Source organism: Bipolaris victoriae (genome assembly GCF_000527765.1).
Source record: "Bipolaris victoriae FI3 unplaced genomic scaffold scaffold_82, whole genome shotgun sequence".
Classification (NCBI taxonomy): domain Eukaryota; kingdom Fungi; phylum Ascomycota; class Dothideomycetes; order Pleosporales; family Pleosporaceae; genus Bipolaris; species Bipolaris victoriae.
The window spans coordinates 102,188-116,448 of record NW_014575310.1 but is presented as its reverse complement, the minus strand read 5'-3'; the positions used below and the strand labels follow the sequence as shown (position 1 = coordinate 116,448).

The 14,261-nt window shown below is 41.8% G+C and overlaps 8 protein-coding genes across 8 annotated transcripts; 6 read left to right on the top strand and 2 right to left on the bottom strand.

Annotated features, from left to right (window-relative positions):
• Positions 1 to 120: 120 nt before the first annotated feature.
• On the top strand, positions 121 to 812 carry COCVIDRAFT_107044 (hypothetical protein; the record flags this gene model as incomplete). Its single annotated transcript, XM_014698216.1, has 2 exons — positions 121 to 274; positions 328 to 812. 2 exons carry the CDS (start codon positions 121 to 123, stop codon positions 810 to 812), a joined length of 639 nt encoding a protein of 212 aa, XP_014553702.1.
• A 423-nt stretch (positions 813 to 1,235) lies between these two features.
• Positions 1,236 to 1,997, top strand: COCVIDRAFT_107027 (hypothetical protein; the record flags this gene model as incomplete). Its single annotated transcript, XM_014698215.1, has 3 exons — positions 1,236 to 1,286; positions 1,334 to 1,352; positions 1,402 to 1,997. The coding sequence occupies 3 exons, from the start codon at positions 1,236 to 1,238 to the stop codon at positions 1,995 to 1,997; spliced, it is 666 nt and encodes a 221-aa protein (XP_014553701.1).
• Positions 1,998 to 2,926: 929 nt separating this feature from the next.
• On the top strand, positions 2,927 to 4,452 carry COCVIDRAFT_107070 (hypothetical protein; the record flags this gene model as incomplete). Its single annotated transcript, XM_014698214.1, has 5 exons — positions 2,927 to 3,131; positions 3,183 to 3,387; positions 3,443 to 4,192; positions 4,242 to 4,324; positions 4,370 to 4,452. The coding sequence occupies 5 exons, from the start codon at positions 2,927 to 2,929 to the stop codon at positions 4,450 to 4,452; spliced, it is 1,326 nt and encodes a 441-aa protein (XP_014553700.1).
• A 298-nt stretch (positions 4,453 to 4,750) lies between these two features.
• On the top strand, positions 4,751 to 6,266 carry COCVIDRAFT_29163 (hypothetical protein; the record flags this gene model as incomplete). Its single annotated transcript, XM_014698213.1, has 2 exons — positions 4,751 to 5,078; positions 5,128 to 6,266. The coding sequence occupies 2 exons, from the start codon at positions 4,751 to 4,753 to the stop codon at positions 6,264 to 6,266; spliced, it is 1,467 nt and encodes a 488-aa protein (XP_014553699.1).
• A 459-nt stretch (positions 6,267 to 6,725) lies between these two features.
• Positions 6,726 to 8,319, top strand: COCVIDRAFT_107046 (hypothetical protein; the record flags this gene model as incomplete). Its single annotated transcript, XM_014698212.1, has 3 exons — positions 6,726 to 6,971; positions 7,028 to 7,912; positions 7,963 to 8,319. 3 exons carry the CDS (start codon positions 6,726 to 6,728, stop codon positions 8,317 to 8,319), a joined length of 1,488 nt encoding a protein of 495 aa, XP_014553698.1.
• Positions 8,320 to 8,940: 621 nt separating this feature from the next.
• COCVIDRAFT_54695 (hypothetical protein) lies at positions 8,941 to 9,543 on the top strand (the record flags this gene model as incomplete). The annotated part of the gene is made up of 2 exons (XM_014698211.1): positions 8,941 to 9,271; positions 9,320 to 9,543. Coding segments are annotated over 2 exons (555 nt in total), but the record flags the coding sequence as incomplete, so codon positions are not given.
• A 332-nt stretch (positions 9,544 to 9,875) lies between these two features.
• On the bottom strand, positions 9,876 to 11,219 carry COCVIDRAFT_107030 (hypothetical protein; the record flags this gene model as incomplete). Its single annotated transcript, XM_014698210.1, has 1 exon — positions 9,876 to 11,219. The coding sequence occupies one exon, from the start codon at positions 11,217 to 11,219 to the stop codon at positions 9,876 to 9,878; it is 1,344 nt and encodes a 447-aa protein (XP_014553696.1).
• COCVIDRAFT_57760 (hypothetical protein) lies at positions 11,220 to 11,399 on the bottom strand (the record flags this gene model as incomplete). Its single annotated transcript, XM_014698209.1, has 1 exon — positions 11,220 to 11,399. A coding segment is annotated over one exon (180 nt), but the record flags the coding sequence as incomplete, so codon positions are not given.
• Positions 11,400 to 14,261: the final 2,862 nt, after the last annotated feature.

Here is a 14,261-nt window from a genome sequence, read left to right as displayed (position 1 = left end):
ATACCAATCTACTAGTCTACAGATCAAAAGGTATAACATCGATTCCCGAAAAAAGTCTTGATTGATCAATCTTGTCGAGCAACACTCACCACTCTTGGTAACTCTTGTGCATTCAATACTATGTCACTCATCACAAGGATATTCTTCAACATATTGCCACTGGTTGTGGTTGCTCAAACCCCGCCCGAATTCTCGCCTTCGTGCACAAAATCACTCGATGTGACTTATTCGAACAATCAGCACGTCCGTCCCGGTCAAAATTTACGTCAAAGTGGTCTGACATCCCCATGAACCTTGAAGACGCTGCTAATGGAATGCAAACAACAGATGTTATAAAACAGCCCGTCTTGAGACCCACACATCTTCAACCAGATACCAATTATATCGTTTTCTTGATTGACCCTGACGTTGTCCACAATTACAACGCCACAACCATTCTCCATTGGTACCAACCAAACTGTCACGTATCTCAATCTACTGGAGATTTCGTAATACCCACAAATGATGGTGCCCAATATGTTGGCTCGCAACCCCCCCAGGGAGAAAAGCATCGTTATGTATTTCTGCTTTTCGAACAGCCTCTGAAATACATTTTCCCGCAATGTTTCGAAAGTGTATTTCCCGTCTCTGTAGCTGCGAGGTCTGGGTTTGACATTACATACTTTATGGAAATTGCCGGGCTCGGAAGCCCCGTTGCGGGGAATTGGTTTTCTGTCGATAGGCCTGGCGAGGCTAGCACGACCAGAATCATTACCACAACAAGTCTTAGTCGGGCCCCATGTAAGGCAACACAGGAAGTTGGGCACTTGTGACAATATAAAGATCAATTAAATCTTAACTCCGTATCGCGTGTCCTATAGACGGTCGAATATGATTGTTCCCTGAGCAGATTTACATGGATTGAGTTACGAGCTTTGGTTCAACAAGTACTAAGTAGGAGTCGTCAAATCGAGTTTCACATCCAACCAATAGTTAATACTATTAACCCTACCTCTCACTTATTCTGGATCATCAAAATCCACCCGGTGACTTATTCCTGTGGAGTCCGGAGATATCAACTGCAACATCGATAGATGAATCAATAAATGATATGTTCATTGTTTGGCTATTCATTTCTTCTATTTAGACTAGAAGAAATCACTCGTCTAGATACAAACATCAGATCTTGCACTTTAATTGTGCCTATACCAATTATTTCACAAAAATAGTAGAACAAAGTATCATTCCCCACGAACATGCCGCCATTAAGAGTGCTTTGCCTGCATGGTGCAGGGACAAATACAAAGGTTGTCCAATGAAAAATCCCAGCGAGATTTTACTAACAGAAGTTTAGATCCTTCAGTTCCAACTTCGTAATGCCTCCCTGCCTTCGAGCGATCCTATTCTAACCATTCCACTAAGGTTCTTTGATTCGTGATCTGGAATCAGATCATACTGCAGCTTTCCACTTTACCGAAGGGAATATTGACTCTGGCCCTGGGCCTAACGTCGAGAACTTTTTCGAAGGCCCATACTATTCCTACTACAACTGGCCGCGGTCATCAGAAGATGACGGCATTACTGTAGAAGAAGCATACGATCAAATTTTGGATGTCATTGAGACAGAAGGGCCTTTCGATGCAGTGATCGGTTTTTCGCATGGCGGCACACTCGCATGTGGGTTTCTCGCGCAGTGGTCAACGCGCCACCCATGCGAAGCGCCACCATTCAAATGCGCAATATTCTTCAACAGCTTACCTCCATTTGTGGTCAGTGGGAATGGAGACTTTATTTTTGAGAAACATCTCAAGGGTAGGCTAACCATTCCCACGCTCCATGTAGTTGGGAGAAGAGACTTCATTTACGAGCATTCTCTCAAGCTACATCAGATCTGTGGGGATAAGAATGCAACCTTGATGCTACATGATAGAGGACATGAGATACCCCAAGAGCCAAAATTCGTAGCAAAGATTGCGGCTGCGATCAGAAGATTGAGTCGAGAAATCATGTTCCAATAGCATAAACCAGGATAAAGTGGGGACTCTAGTTCGAGGATTCGGAAATATCATTCGCGCTGTTTCTCGGAGATTGTATACTGTATTTCCACGCCATCTACTGTCTCGTGAAATCACTCGTGTAACCTCACACACTTCTTCATAAAGAGGTTTACTTCACTCGTGAAATAATAGCAGATGAAACCTATTTGAAAGAATCCTGATTTTAGCTATGTATATAATGACCAGCTGCGTGCAATGCCGTTGATATAGATATTTTCATTATGAATTTTGTTCGTGACTCGATCCGAGTGATAATGGGTGCAACAGTATTCCGTTTCAATCCCGTTCGCATGTCAAGCACTGTCCTGGTGTTAGGGCTGTTAATAATCCAACTAACGCCGGCGGTTTAGAATATACCGGTGAGTTATTGCTACAAATTCCTAATTCCCTGCCGATTTAATGCCGCGAACACAAATCTACGTTCCACAGATTTATCAAGCGCTCCTAAGTAGATATTATATATGAAATGAGGAGGGGTATTGAAGCCTTTGGTCGAATGGGGGGTATATAATGCGACATGATCTATAATAGCAGATCTAATGATATAGGAATCTTCAGAGTCGAGCATGTTGTAAAGCAGTAGGCATATGTCAGATGTTAAGCTACTAGTGTGGCACAATTTCCTACCACTTTGTACATATTCAATTGCCTTGGGAGTAGAGTAACGCGGATTTTCTTTATGGTCTCATTACATAATTCGAGAGAAGGAGTCCGGTTTCCGGGCTATTCAGCGAACTAAATGCCCTTCAAATCGATGTTAGACATTTCAGCGATGAAGATTATATGTATCAATGATTCTTGATTTATACATGAGGCTTGCCTTGACTTTTTAGCCTTAAATTTGAAATAACAACTTCTTCGGATACCATCTCTGAGCTGCAATTTTCAAGATGTCCAACGGCTTCCTTTTAGTGAAGGACTCCCGCACTACTCTAGAATATAGAGTCCCGATACAGCGGAATTCCGTCCTTGCAACAGCGTTCAAAGATATCAAAGCTCCCTCATCTAGTGGGAATAGAGCAGACAAAGTAGGCAGCGGTCTGAGAGTGCATGACCCCGGGCTTCTGAACACAACAGTGGTGGAAACAGGTGTGAGTTTTGCGTAAGAAAAATTCCACGCCCCTCTTATCATCCAGGAACTAAGAGCTTATAGAGATGGAGAAAGAGATTTACTTCTTTTCAGGGGTTACAGTCTGGAGCAGCTATGGCAGAGCGACTATGAAGATATGTTGCATTTAATGGTGTGGGCGAAATACCCAACACCCGTGCAGAAGGAATCTTTACGCAGGCTATTGATAGCAGCTATGCTAGAGGTCCCAAAAAATGTTTTCGAAATAGTATCAGCTTTCCCGTAAGTAACAGGAATTTTGTTTCATATGGTCGAGAAACTAATATGATGTTGCAAGATCGTCGTCCCCTCCCATGCCGATGATCGTGGCTGGTTTGGCGGCATATCTGGGAAGTAATCCCGCTATGATTCCAGCGTCCAGCGGCGGAAACATCTACCAAGGCAATATCGAAAAAACCGATAAAGCAATTATTAACACGATTGCTGCATATGCAGTTATCGTAGGGATGGCTGCCTGTCATCGGAAAGGAATTGAATTCACGGCTCCTTCATTGGATTACAGTTTCGTTGAAAATCTATTTCACATGTCCGGCATGGTTGACGATCTAACAGGACGACCAGATGCGATGAAAGTGTCATGCTTTCGGCGGTTCGCAGCATTGAATATGGATCACGGGATGGCACTAGCTGTATTCTCCACAATGGTCACAGCGTCGTCGCTCACAGACCCTGTATCTTGCCTTATTGCTTCATTAGCAGCGGCATATGGTCCTCTACATTTCGGTGCGACTGAGGCTGCGCATCTCAGCCTCCGTAGTATCGGAGACAAATCAAAAGTCCCCGAGTTTATCTCGGAGGTAAAGCAAGGCAAACGAAAACTATTTGGATATGGGCATCGCACTTACAAAGGCACCGATCCACGTGTAAGGCCTATCAAGGAGCTCATTGAAGACTCGGGTGCAAACTCAGATCCTTTAATCGAGATTGCAAGGGAAATTGAAAGACTCGCTTCTAACGATGACTACTTCACATCAAGGGGCCTTCATCCGAATGCTGATTTCTATGGGAATTTTGTTTTTACTGCCGTGTGAGTTTCCAGAAAGTTTATGCGATAGTCCGCTAACGATACTTTCAAGTGGTTTTCATTCCGATTTCATTCCTATAGCTATGATTTCTCAACGGCTCATCGGGATAATGGCGCACTGGCGTGAGGCGATGGGTAAGTCTAGCAATCATTCTAACTGCCAGCTTTTAACAAAGACAGTGCGGGGAATAAAACTTTTTCGTCCGTCCCATATTTACACGGGGGACACTGAGCCAGTTTATACTGCCAGTGCAAAGTTATGACATGTTAATTAACTGTTCGAGGACGATCTTATTGTCACGGGCAAGGCATGGTGTAAAGGGTGATCTCGGTGGAATCGATGTGATGAGCTAATCAACCCGGGATCAAAAACATCCCCGGATACATCTAACGAATCTACGTCACGTACTATTGCTGATGATAGTACTAGATAGTGGCAATACAAAAATGCCGGAGAATCATCCAATCTGCATTTGAAGACACTTATACAAATATGCTTTCCGGTCATGCTCCTGCGCACATCTTCCTCGTGTATAGCAACTCTCTAAAAGTGATCTCACGATGTCTTCGACACCTTATGATCAGGTCATCATTGATATCAAGAACTACGTATTTCATTATCACATTGATGATGAGAACGCCTTCGTGTGTGCGCGGATGGCGCTCCTCGATGCCATGGGTTGCGCTATCGAAACGATCTCTTCGAGTGAAGAATGTGGCAAATTGCTGGGGCCATTTGACTCAACTACAGTCAATCAAAATGGCTTCAGGTTGCCTGGTACTTCATATTTACTCGACCCATTGAAAGGCGCTTTCGACATGGCAACGATTATTCGATATCTGGATCATAATGATGCGATCGCGGGGGCGGATTGGGGCCACCCTTCTGGTGAGGACGATACTTTTAGGCTCTTTCTCGCATACTTACAATCACCCAGATAACTTGGGTGCTATCCTAGCCGTGGCAGATTGGCAGAGCCATCGCATTGCAAAGGGTGATATCGTCCATACTGGTCCTACACTAGACATGCGCACACTTCTTACAGCCATGATCAAGGCTTATGAAATCCAAGGGTGCTTTCTTTTACAGAATGCTTTCAACAAGCATGGCTTAGACCACGTCATTCTGGTCAAGTTAGCATCTACTGCTGTAGTTGCATGGCTTCTAGGCCTCACTGAAGAAGAAACAATGGCTGCAATATCTCACGTATGGATGGATGGCCACCCTCTCCGCACTTACCGCCATGGAACAAACACTATACCTCGTAAGGGCTGGGCCGCTGGCGATGCTTGTATGAGGGCGGTACAACTTGTTCTTTTTGCGCAAGCAGGCCAGCCCGGATCTAAGACGGTACTCACTGAACCGAGATGGGGATTCTACGATACTCTGTTCAGGGGCCAGCCGTTTCAATTTCCAATACCATACAATAGCTGGGTCATCAGAAATATAATCTTCAAAGTCATGCCGGTCGAGGGTCATGGTATCGCAGCTGTACAAGCAGCTCTGCAACATAGTAACCTCATGCGAACCCAAGGTCATTCCCCGGATAAGCACATCAAGAGAGTCGATATACGAACGACAGCCGCAGCTATCCTTATCATTGACAAACAAGGACATCTGCATAATGCTGCTGATAGGGACCATTGTATGCAATACATGGTTGCTTTGGCTTTACTCAAGGGTGCAGCTCCAGAGAGTAACGATTACAAGAGCAACAGCCCTTGGGCGTATGACGAGCGGCTTTCGGGGCTCCGGTCTAAGATTTATTTGAAAGAGGACAAAAATCTTACCAAAGACTATTTGAATCTGAATAAGAAAAGTCTTGCATCTGGAGTAATAATCACGTTTACCGACGATACCGTTTCTGAAGAAATCTTTGTCGAGTTTCCTGTCGGCCATGTCCGAAGTGCCGACACAACGAAGATGGTTCAAGAGAAATTCATGAAGAATATGAAGCTACAATTCTCCAGAGAGGATATCGAGCGAGTAATCAAGGCTGCGGAAATACCCGACATGATGATTTCAGACTTCTTGAGTCTTTTCGCTAAAGGCCGACACAATGAGCAGAAGTTATAATGCTTGACGAAAAATGGGGGATGAAAGACTGAAACAGGTGAAGCTTCAACATACCTTTGAAATAGCAAAATTCATGTCAATGCGCCGGAAACTGAGTTGTAGACCCTTTCTAGATTGCTTCTCTTGAAGTTTCCTCTTGTTTGACTTGCACGGTGTCTTCTTCCTGACAACAGTAGACAGCCCTTCTCCATTGATTCAGTTACTGGGAGACTTAGTCATTATTCTCTAATACCGTGTACCAATAAACAATTTCCGGATTGATTTTTGGATTCCCTGTCTATAAAGGTCCGGAGCTAGGAAAAAAGCTGGCTTTATTCATCCATGAAATTCTATAATTAGGTTTCAAAATCTACAAGATTCAAACAATAGCTTCGTGCATTCCAATACTTGCTTGTAGCAGTCATTACATATTCGAAATCTTTGAGGCGCTAAAAGAGAGCTATTGTTAAAAGTATCGCCATGACAGCTAATTCCAACATTGAAGGGCAAGCGACGGAGACTACTGCTCTCCTCAACCGAAAGTCTACACAGGCGCGCTACTCCGTGTTTACCACCACTCAAAAAAGAATTTTGATCTCCACAGCCTCTTTGGCCTCAACACTCTCTCCTTTATCAGCAAATATCTATTACCCAGTGCTGAATTCGATGGCCAAAGATCTCCACGTCAGCCACACAATGATGAACTTTACTATTATGGGTTATATGGTACGTTGTGTGCAGGACAATGATATAAAATTGAGAACTAACTTTGTATGTTTAAGTTATTACAAGCTTTTGCGCCGACTATTGCTGGCTCCATCGCTGATGTCATTGGCCGTCGGCCTGTATACATATTTTGCTTCCTCATCTATATCGCTTCAGATGTAGCTCTCGCTCTACAGAGAACTTTTCCTGCTCTTGTTATTCTTCGAGCTGTTCAAAGTTCCGGCAGTAGCCCAATGGTAGCTCTTGCCAGTGCTGTTGCGGCAGATATAGTAACTTCTGCTGAAAGAGGCATGTATCTTGGGATCGCGTCACTTGGCTCTGCACTCGCTCCCTCCCTAGGACCAATTATTGGCGGCATACTTAGCCATTGGTTTGGTTGGCCATCTATATTCTGGTTTCTAGCAATCGTGGCTACGTTATTCTTTGTGCCATTCTTGCTATTCTTTCCGGAAACTTGCAGAACGATTGTCAAAGATGGATCCGTACAGCCACTGGGGTTCAATCAGACAATATATCAATGGATGAAGCGGAGCCCACAACAGCTTAATAGAGAAGACCAACCACAAAGAGATTTGACGTACTTAGGAAAAGCGGGTATCAGCCTGCCCGATCCTCTTGTCACCCTGCGAGTTGTGTTTCAGTTCCCCACAGGAATCATCATGCTGGGTAATGGCATTCTTTTCGCGAGCTACTACGCTGTCATGTCTAGTGTTCCATCACAGTTCGAAATCTTATATGGATTCAACGACCTCCAAATCGGTTTAGCCTTTATACCCGCAGGACTAGGAACCCTATTCAGTGCTTTCACGAACGGTATACTTGTCGACTGGAACTACCGACGTGTAGAAGCAGCCCTGGAAGAGAGAGGTGATAACGAGCGAAACACCAAAGATAAATTTCCTTTCGAAAAGACGCGTCTGCACATAGCTTTGCCCATGATGGTAAGAACCCTCCTCTAGCTGCGTAGTGTTCTATAATTAACGGGCAAAAGATCTTAGCAGCTATATCTATCAGTGTCTACGGTTGGGTCATTCTTTTCCGCACCCCAATTTGGGCTCCTTTGGCTTTGCTGTTTTTGATCGCCTTTTCGGTTACTGGGGCCTACAATGTAATGAACATATTGGTTGTCGATCTCAATTATTCAAAGCCTGCAACGGCTATGGCTGCTAATAACTTAGTAAGGTGTACACTCGGTGCGGCTGCCACAGTTCTCATTCACCCCTTGCTCGACTGGCTCGGCAGAGGATGGAGCTTTACGTGTGTTGCTGGCGCTATCATAGTAGCCACCCCACTACTCCTAGTGTCTTACAGGTGGGGACTTGCATGGAGAACATTCTCAAATAGATAAAGCGTCTAGTATGTGCTACCCCATCTTGGTATGAGCTTAGCAATGCATTCCCATTAGGATTGCACATATTCGTTCACCTCTCGAAGCAGAGCACTCAATCAACTGTCACATAAACTCTGCACATAACTCCGAATAGTTGAAAGTATCTTCGCTTAATCTTCCTGAATACTATAACTCATATAAATGGTAACGGGGTCTCGATGTGTACGATTTTGCCGGTACTTTAATCTCTCCGGACCTTTTAGATACTGCGTGACTTTTCCCAATGCTTACATAAGCTCTCCACTGCATGAGTGAGAATAGGTTAACTGTGCTGGGTTTGATTACCATTTTGACTTTTTCTAGTTGACAAAGGAATCTTTCTCGGAGCTAATCGCTAGTCTAGCTATAGACCTATGCATGTGGAAGACCACCGAGCGTGCATGCAGCATGGTCCAACATATCTGCAATCCCATTCATAGTGCATTGCAACGTTTCGCCACTATCTACATATTGACATTTGAACCGCTTGTCCTCTTTATCGTTCTCTCTGACATGCATCCTTCTGCCTCATGGTCACTTTGTGTCCTGCTTGCTGCCACCTTACAAGTGACCGCAGCATCACCGCCAATCGCACCACAAGACGGATTCTTTTTTGGCAATCCCTCCTTGGACTGCGAATTTGTTTCCCAGCCTCGAATCTACTCTATATTTTCCTCCCTCGAGACCGATGTTACCAACTTAATCAATCACATTTCGCCAGATGTTGATTTCACCGTAGTTGGTCATCAGCCTTTAGCGGGACACTATCATGACTTGAAACATTTCTATGTCAATGCGCTGTACCGACTCAACAACTGCATAAGACTAAAGTATCCCAACGAGTACCGTATCGAGCTTCAGTACATAACAGGTGGTTGCGATCAAAATTGGAGTGTTCAGGAGGTTTTGTTTAGTGGACGGGCAAATAATGGTATGTAATTCTGACGGAGTGTCAAAGTCTCAAGCTTACTTCAAATAGGTGAGAATTGGTCAATGGTGAATGTTTGGATCACTCAGTGGGAACATAATAAAATGGTCAAGATTCGAACTTACGTCGACGCAGCGCGGGTAACAGAATTGCTTCACGATAATGAAGTGTGGTCCAACTCAACGACACATTCAGACCATATGGCATTTCTTCCAGGTCCACGAGGAATGCCTCAGACATCGGCACTAGAGTCTCTTATAGAGAAAATGGGATACTAGTTATATGCAAGTACAAGACGCACACCACAACACCAATACAAAGCATTTCAAACGTCCGGTAAAGCATGTAGAGAAACTTGAGGGCAGTGACTAGCGCTATCAGAACACACCGCAGTCAAATTTGAGACGTTATTTGTACTTGCATTCCTCATGACAAAACTTTCGGTACCCCCATTGACTGCATTTTCATTTGCACTACTCGTTTTCTAGTTATCGCTACGCCTACTAAATCAAGTGACTATAATCGAAATGCGCAAAATCTGATCGCATGTGCAGAGCTTGTACGATTGACTGATGACTCTATGCATATCCGAAATTCTAAATTACATCTATACGTTCCATAATTCCACTCTTCCAACCAACCTTCTCAACTTTAGACTGGTCTCAGCTAACATCACTCGAACTACCTGAGATCTAGAGTTCACAATCGTTCCGAGCGTCATCTTTTGCAGATCCTCCAGTACACTTGCCCAATTTTCCAGTCGCTTCTGAAGCAGCTTTTTGATGAAAATGTTTTTCTCCAGTGAAATTTCATAACCACCAACGAGCAAAGAACAGTCTTCCGCCGACTCTAGGATATCTTTTTTCCCGACATTGGAAAGTTCATCAAATGGGAATAGTATAGAAGCTCTCTTATCAGAGAACTTGTTTGTCAATTGATGCAGCGGAGAGAGCCGCCGTGCGGGAATACTAGGTGATTTATTCTTAAGTTTTGATTCCAGTACCCCGATGCCGCGGTCGACAAGCAACACTTGAAGAAGATGTTGACTTGGCTGTGTTCCGGTACAAGAAGAGCAATCCAACATCTTCTTACTATGGGCAAAAATGTCCTTGTTCATTTGGAGGGCTGTGTCAAGTTTCATTGCGTTCGTGTGATGAATAGCATCATCTAGTTGGAGGAGCAAACGTAGTATCAGTTTGTAACATTCACAGCCTGAAAAATCTGGTCTGATCGGCTCAAGAGCTTGAAAGCCTATTTGGTTTACTGGTGATAGCGGGAGTTGGCGGAATAACTCTGGAGTCGCGGGGTCTAGGATAGGAGCTCGATGGTCTCTGAAGAGCGTTATATCTGTTGTTGGGCGAACAGAAAATGCTTCTGTATTCGAGGGATGATTAAGATCCGGTGAATCATTCAAGATGCTGAAAGCATCCTGCGGTTTGTTGTTCGTCCACATGGATGATCGATCGCCAAGATCACTGCAAGCTTCGGCTAAAGGCTGTTGATCTTGTAGGTCGTGTAGATCGATTTCTTGTGCTGCAAGCCCACTACCATATATGTCGTTGAGCGGGCTATCCAAGCTGTCGAGTGTCCCGTATGAGCTCGATAACCCAACATTTGATAATTGATCCATGGCAAACATGCTGTCGTACATAGCAGTAGTCGATATGTTGAATGAATACTCAGATGTTGAGACCGGGTCGCTATCCACTGTGGGTATTGTGGTTTCAGATGAGTAGGCCGTTGGAGATGGAGTCGTAGATGTTGATCCGTTCCGTCCTTTGGAGCTTGATATCTGCTGCACATCATCTGCTGAATGTGCATTATCTTGATCGGCCGGCTGTGTCGGAGCATTTTGATTCTCTGTTTGTGGCCTGTCATCATCCCCAATAGAGGCTTCTCTTTGCTCTACCCTTGCCTTCCTTGCTGTTCCTGATTTCCGAGGTCGGCCCATGCGCTTTGAAACGCCATACACGCATTCAATCTTGTATACTTGGCAACGAACACATTGAGGAATATTACGGCTGCATCGAATTCTGGCAGCAATGCAAGCATCGCACGTTGCGCGGAGTTTCGAGCGCTTCTTAGCCTCTATAGGCGTATCGTTCGCAGAGTTGGGGGGCTGAAAGTCCATTGATGCACGAAGTGTTTTGCACTCGAAAAAGATAGTTCTTGCAAGTAGCTGCTATGATAGATACACTCTAAGTTCTGTGGACAGATATGATCTTCCATTGCGATAGACAGTGACAAACCTTAAGTTCTTTAGTAATTGCTTATGTGCCTAAAGGTCCGATTGCGTGCTGAGAGTTGTTTCCCGTTGAGGGCAAAAGATAAGGTATGTAACTCAATCGCTAGGATCTATGCCGTCGCGTCGGACCGAACCCAATAGTTTATATGATGAACTAGGTCTTGGTTCGATTCTCGGCATAGCCCGATGGTCCGCGAACGGATGGTTTAGACTTTAGCTTGATACCACCAGGGCGGTATCTATATGCTCAAAAGATTATTTTATATTGATTTTATATTCTTGATTCTATAAATAAGGATATCTTGTTACTATAGTCTCACTTTCACTATTTCTTAAATAATATCTTACTATTTAAACTCTTTTTAGTTTTTCTTTATATGTTCCTTTTAATATATTACTATTTAGATTTCAATAATTATTTCATTTTGCTAACGATATATTTAATCTATTAGGTATTTGTTATAGATTATAATAATGCTAAAACTATCTATCTATAGTATGTATATTAACTAACTAACTAGAGTATATATTAAGTTAATATTATATCTCTTACTAAAGGGTCTAAACTACATATGTTAATAGTTTTATAAGTTAAGCTACTCTATTAAACCTCTACTCTCTACGATCTATATTCTAAATAACTTCTACCAACTCTAAAGCGTACTTAGTTTATTATATAATACTATAAAATCCTTACTATTACTAAAATAAAATAATAGAGAAGTAAAGTAGTATATTTAGTGTATTATACAGTTGTTATACTATAACTAAATTTATAGCTATCTTCTTATATATACTCTCTACTAGTACCTCTCTCTATTAAAATTTTAATACTATCTTAATAATAGTAGATACATCTTATAGTAGCTAGCTATAGATACTTTTAAGATATTAAATAAAAATAATCTTTTATAAAGTATACTATTTACTTAAAATTAAGTATAAAGAGCTACTATAAGCTATAACTATGATACGACTTAGTAGTATATATTTATCTACTTTTAGTAAGTCTATACTTTATTAAAGTATCTACTATATTATATAATATAGTTACATACCACTATAAAAGATAGTTTAAACTAACTTTATAGAATCTTTATAAATAGTTGTAGTTTACTATATAATATAGAAGTTTTCTTTAGAATTACTATATAGTTTAATTCTTAGATAAATACTCTATATAGAAAAGTAGTTACTAACAATAAAATTAATATTTTTAAAGTTTAAAAGAAAAATAAAAGACTAACATAATTATAAATATAACTAGTTATAAGTAAAATAGTATTATATAAACTGTATAGTGAGCTATATAGTAAGATGTATATTGATTACATTAATATAGTATAGTAGAAATAATATAAAACGATACTAATACTAAATAGAGTAGCTATATTCGAATACTTAATTAGTTAGTATATTTATTAGATCTTAACTTTGTAAAGTATCTTAAGTAGTGGATAAAATAATATATAAACAAGTTCTATATCTAGTATAATAACTATAGTAAAAGTTAAGTATAGATAAATAGCTTTGACTATAACTGTTTTAGAAACTAAATAGTAATAGATACTAAGAAAGAGTATAGAATAGCTTATCGACTTAAAACTTAACTATCTAATAGCCTATAGAGCTATATATAGATAATAAATAAAGTACTAGTATTTATAAAAATAGTGAATGTTTTAGAATTAAATTATATATAGTTTTAAGTAAGATATTACTAATAATATTATAGGCGTTAAGTTTTAGTAATAGTAGGGCTTTAGCTAACTTACGAAACTTTGAACCTAGTAATATATTATAAATCTAGTAGCTATAGTAAATATATAAAAGGTTTAAGAATATGATAGTAAGTAGAGGGGGAAGTGGAATAGATTTGCTGGACAGGCCCTAAGTCCGTACCTCTAGTATGAAACTTACTAGTCTAGCATATAAGAAAGCTTACGCAAGCTTATACGGGGTTCCTTGCAACAAGGAGCGATCTACCACCAGTTCTGTATAATTATCCACCATCGTAGTCTCAATCAGTGACACTAAAAGCGGGATTATGCGTGGGTTACTCCCGAGCTATGGCTGGATCACTGCGCATTTGCTGATAACGCTAAAAGCGGAACTGCGCGGAACAGCGGGCAACCGGGCGTACGTAGTCCGCTTCCGCGCCATGGCTAGATGCATCACTCCGTACTTGTGGTGCTTAATCCATCACCTTCCAATGAGCTGTTGTTTCCAGACAAGCTAACGGAAGCATCATCTTGGTTAGTGGCGAATCTAGCATAATGTTCGCTAATCATCTTTCTTACTGCATTTGCTATCACAGCTATAGTACGATAGCTCTTAACTGGGTAAGGCGTGAGCTTGTGTAATTAATTGCGCTGCAATCGACCCACCTTCAGCATATTGGAAGGTGACAGTTAATCAAGCATTACGAGTAGTATCGATGAGCGCTGCTCAAGGCGGTAGTGAGTGCAAATGTACAGTGACACCCCCTCATTCATAACATGTTTACGGTTGGTTACATGGGGCCTAATTGCCAGAGCTAAACCCCACTTTAGATATGATCGTCGTTGCTGTATTACTGTGCTAAAATATTATGTGTTCGTAAAGAATTTGAAACACAACAAATCCACCTATTCCTCTACGGTTGCTCTGTAAAACTTTCTTCAGACAGCCTGCAGCGGGGTCGGGTTTTGGAAGATATTGATCAGAATGGTAAGGCGAGCAAGCGCAGATTCGATATTGTTTACACAG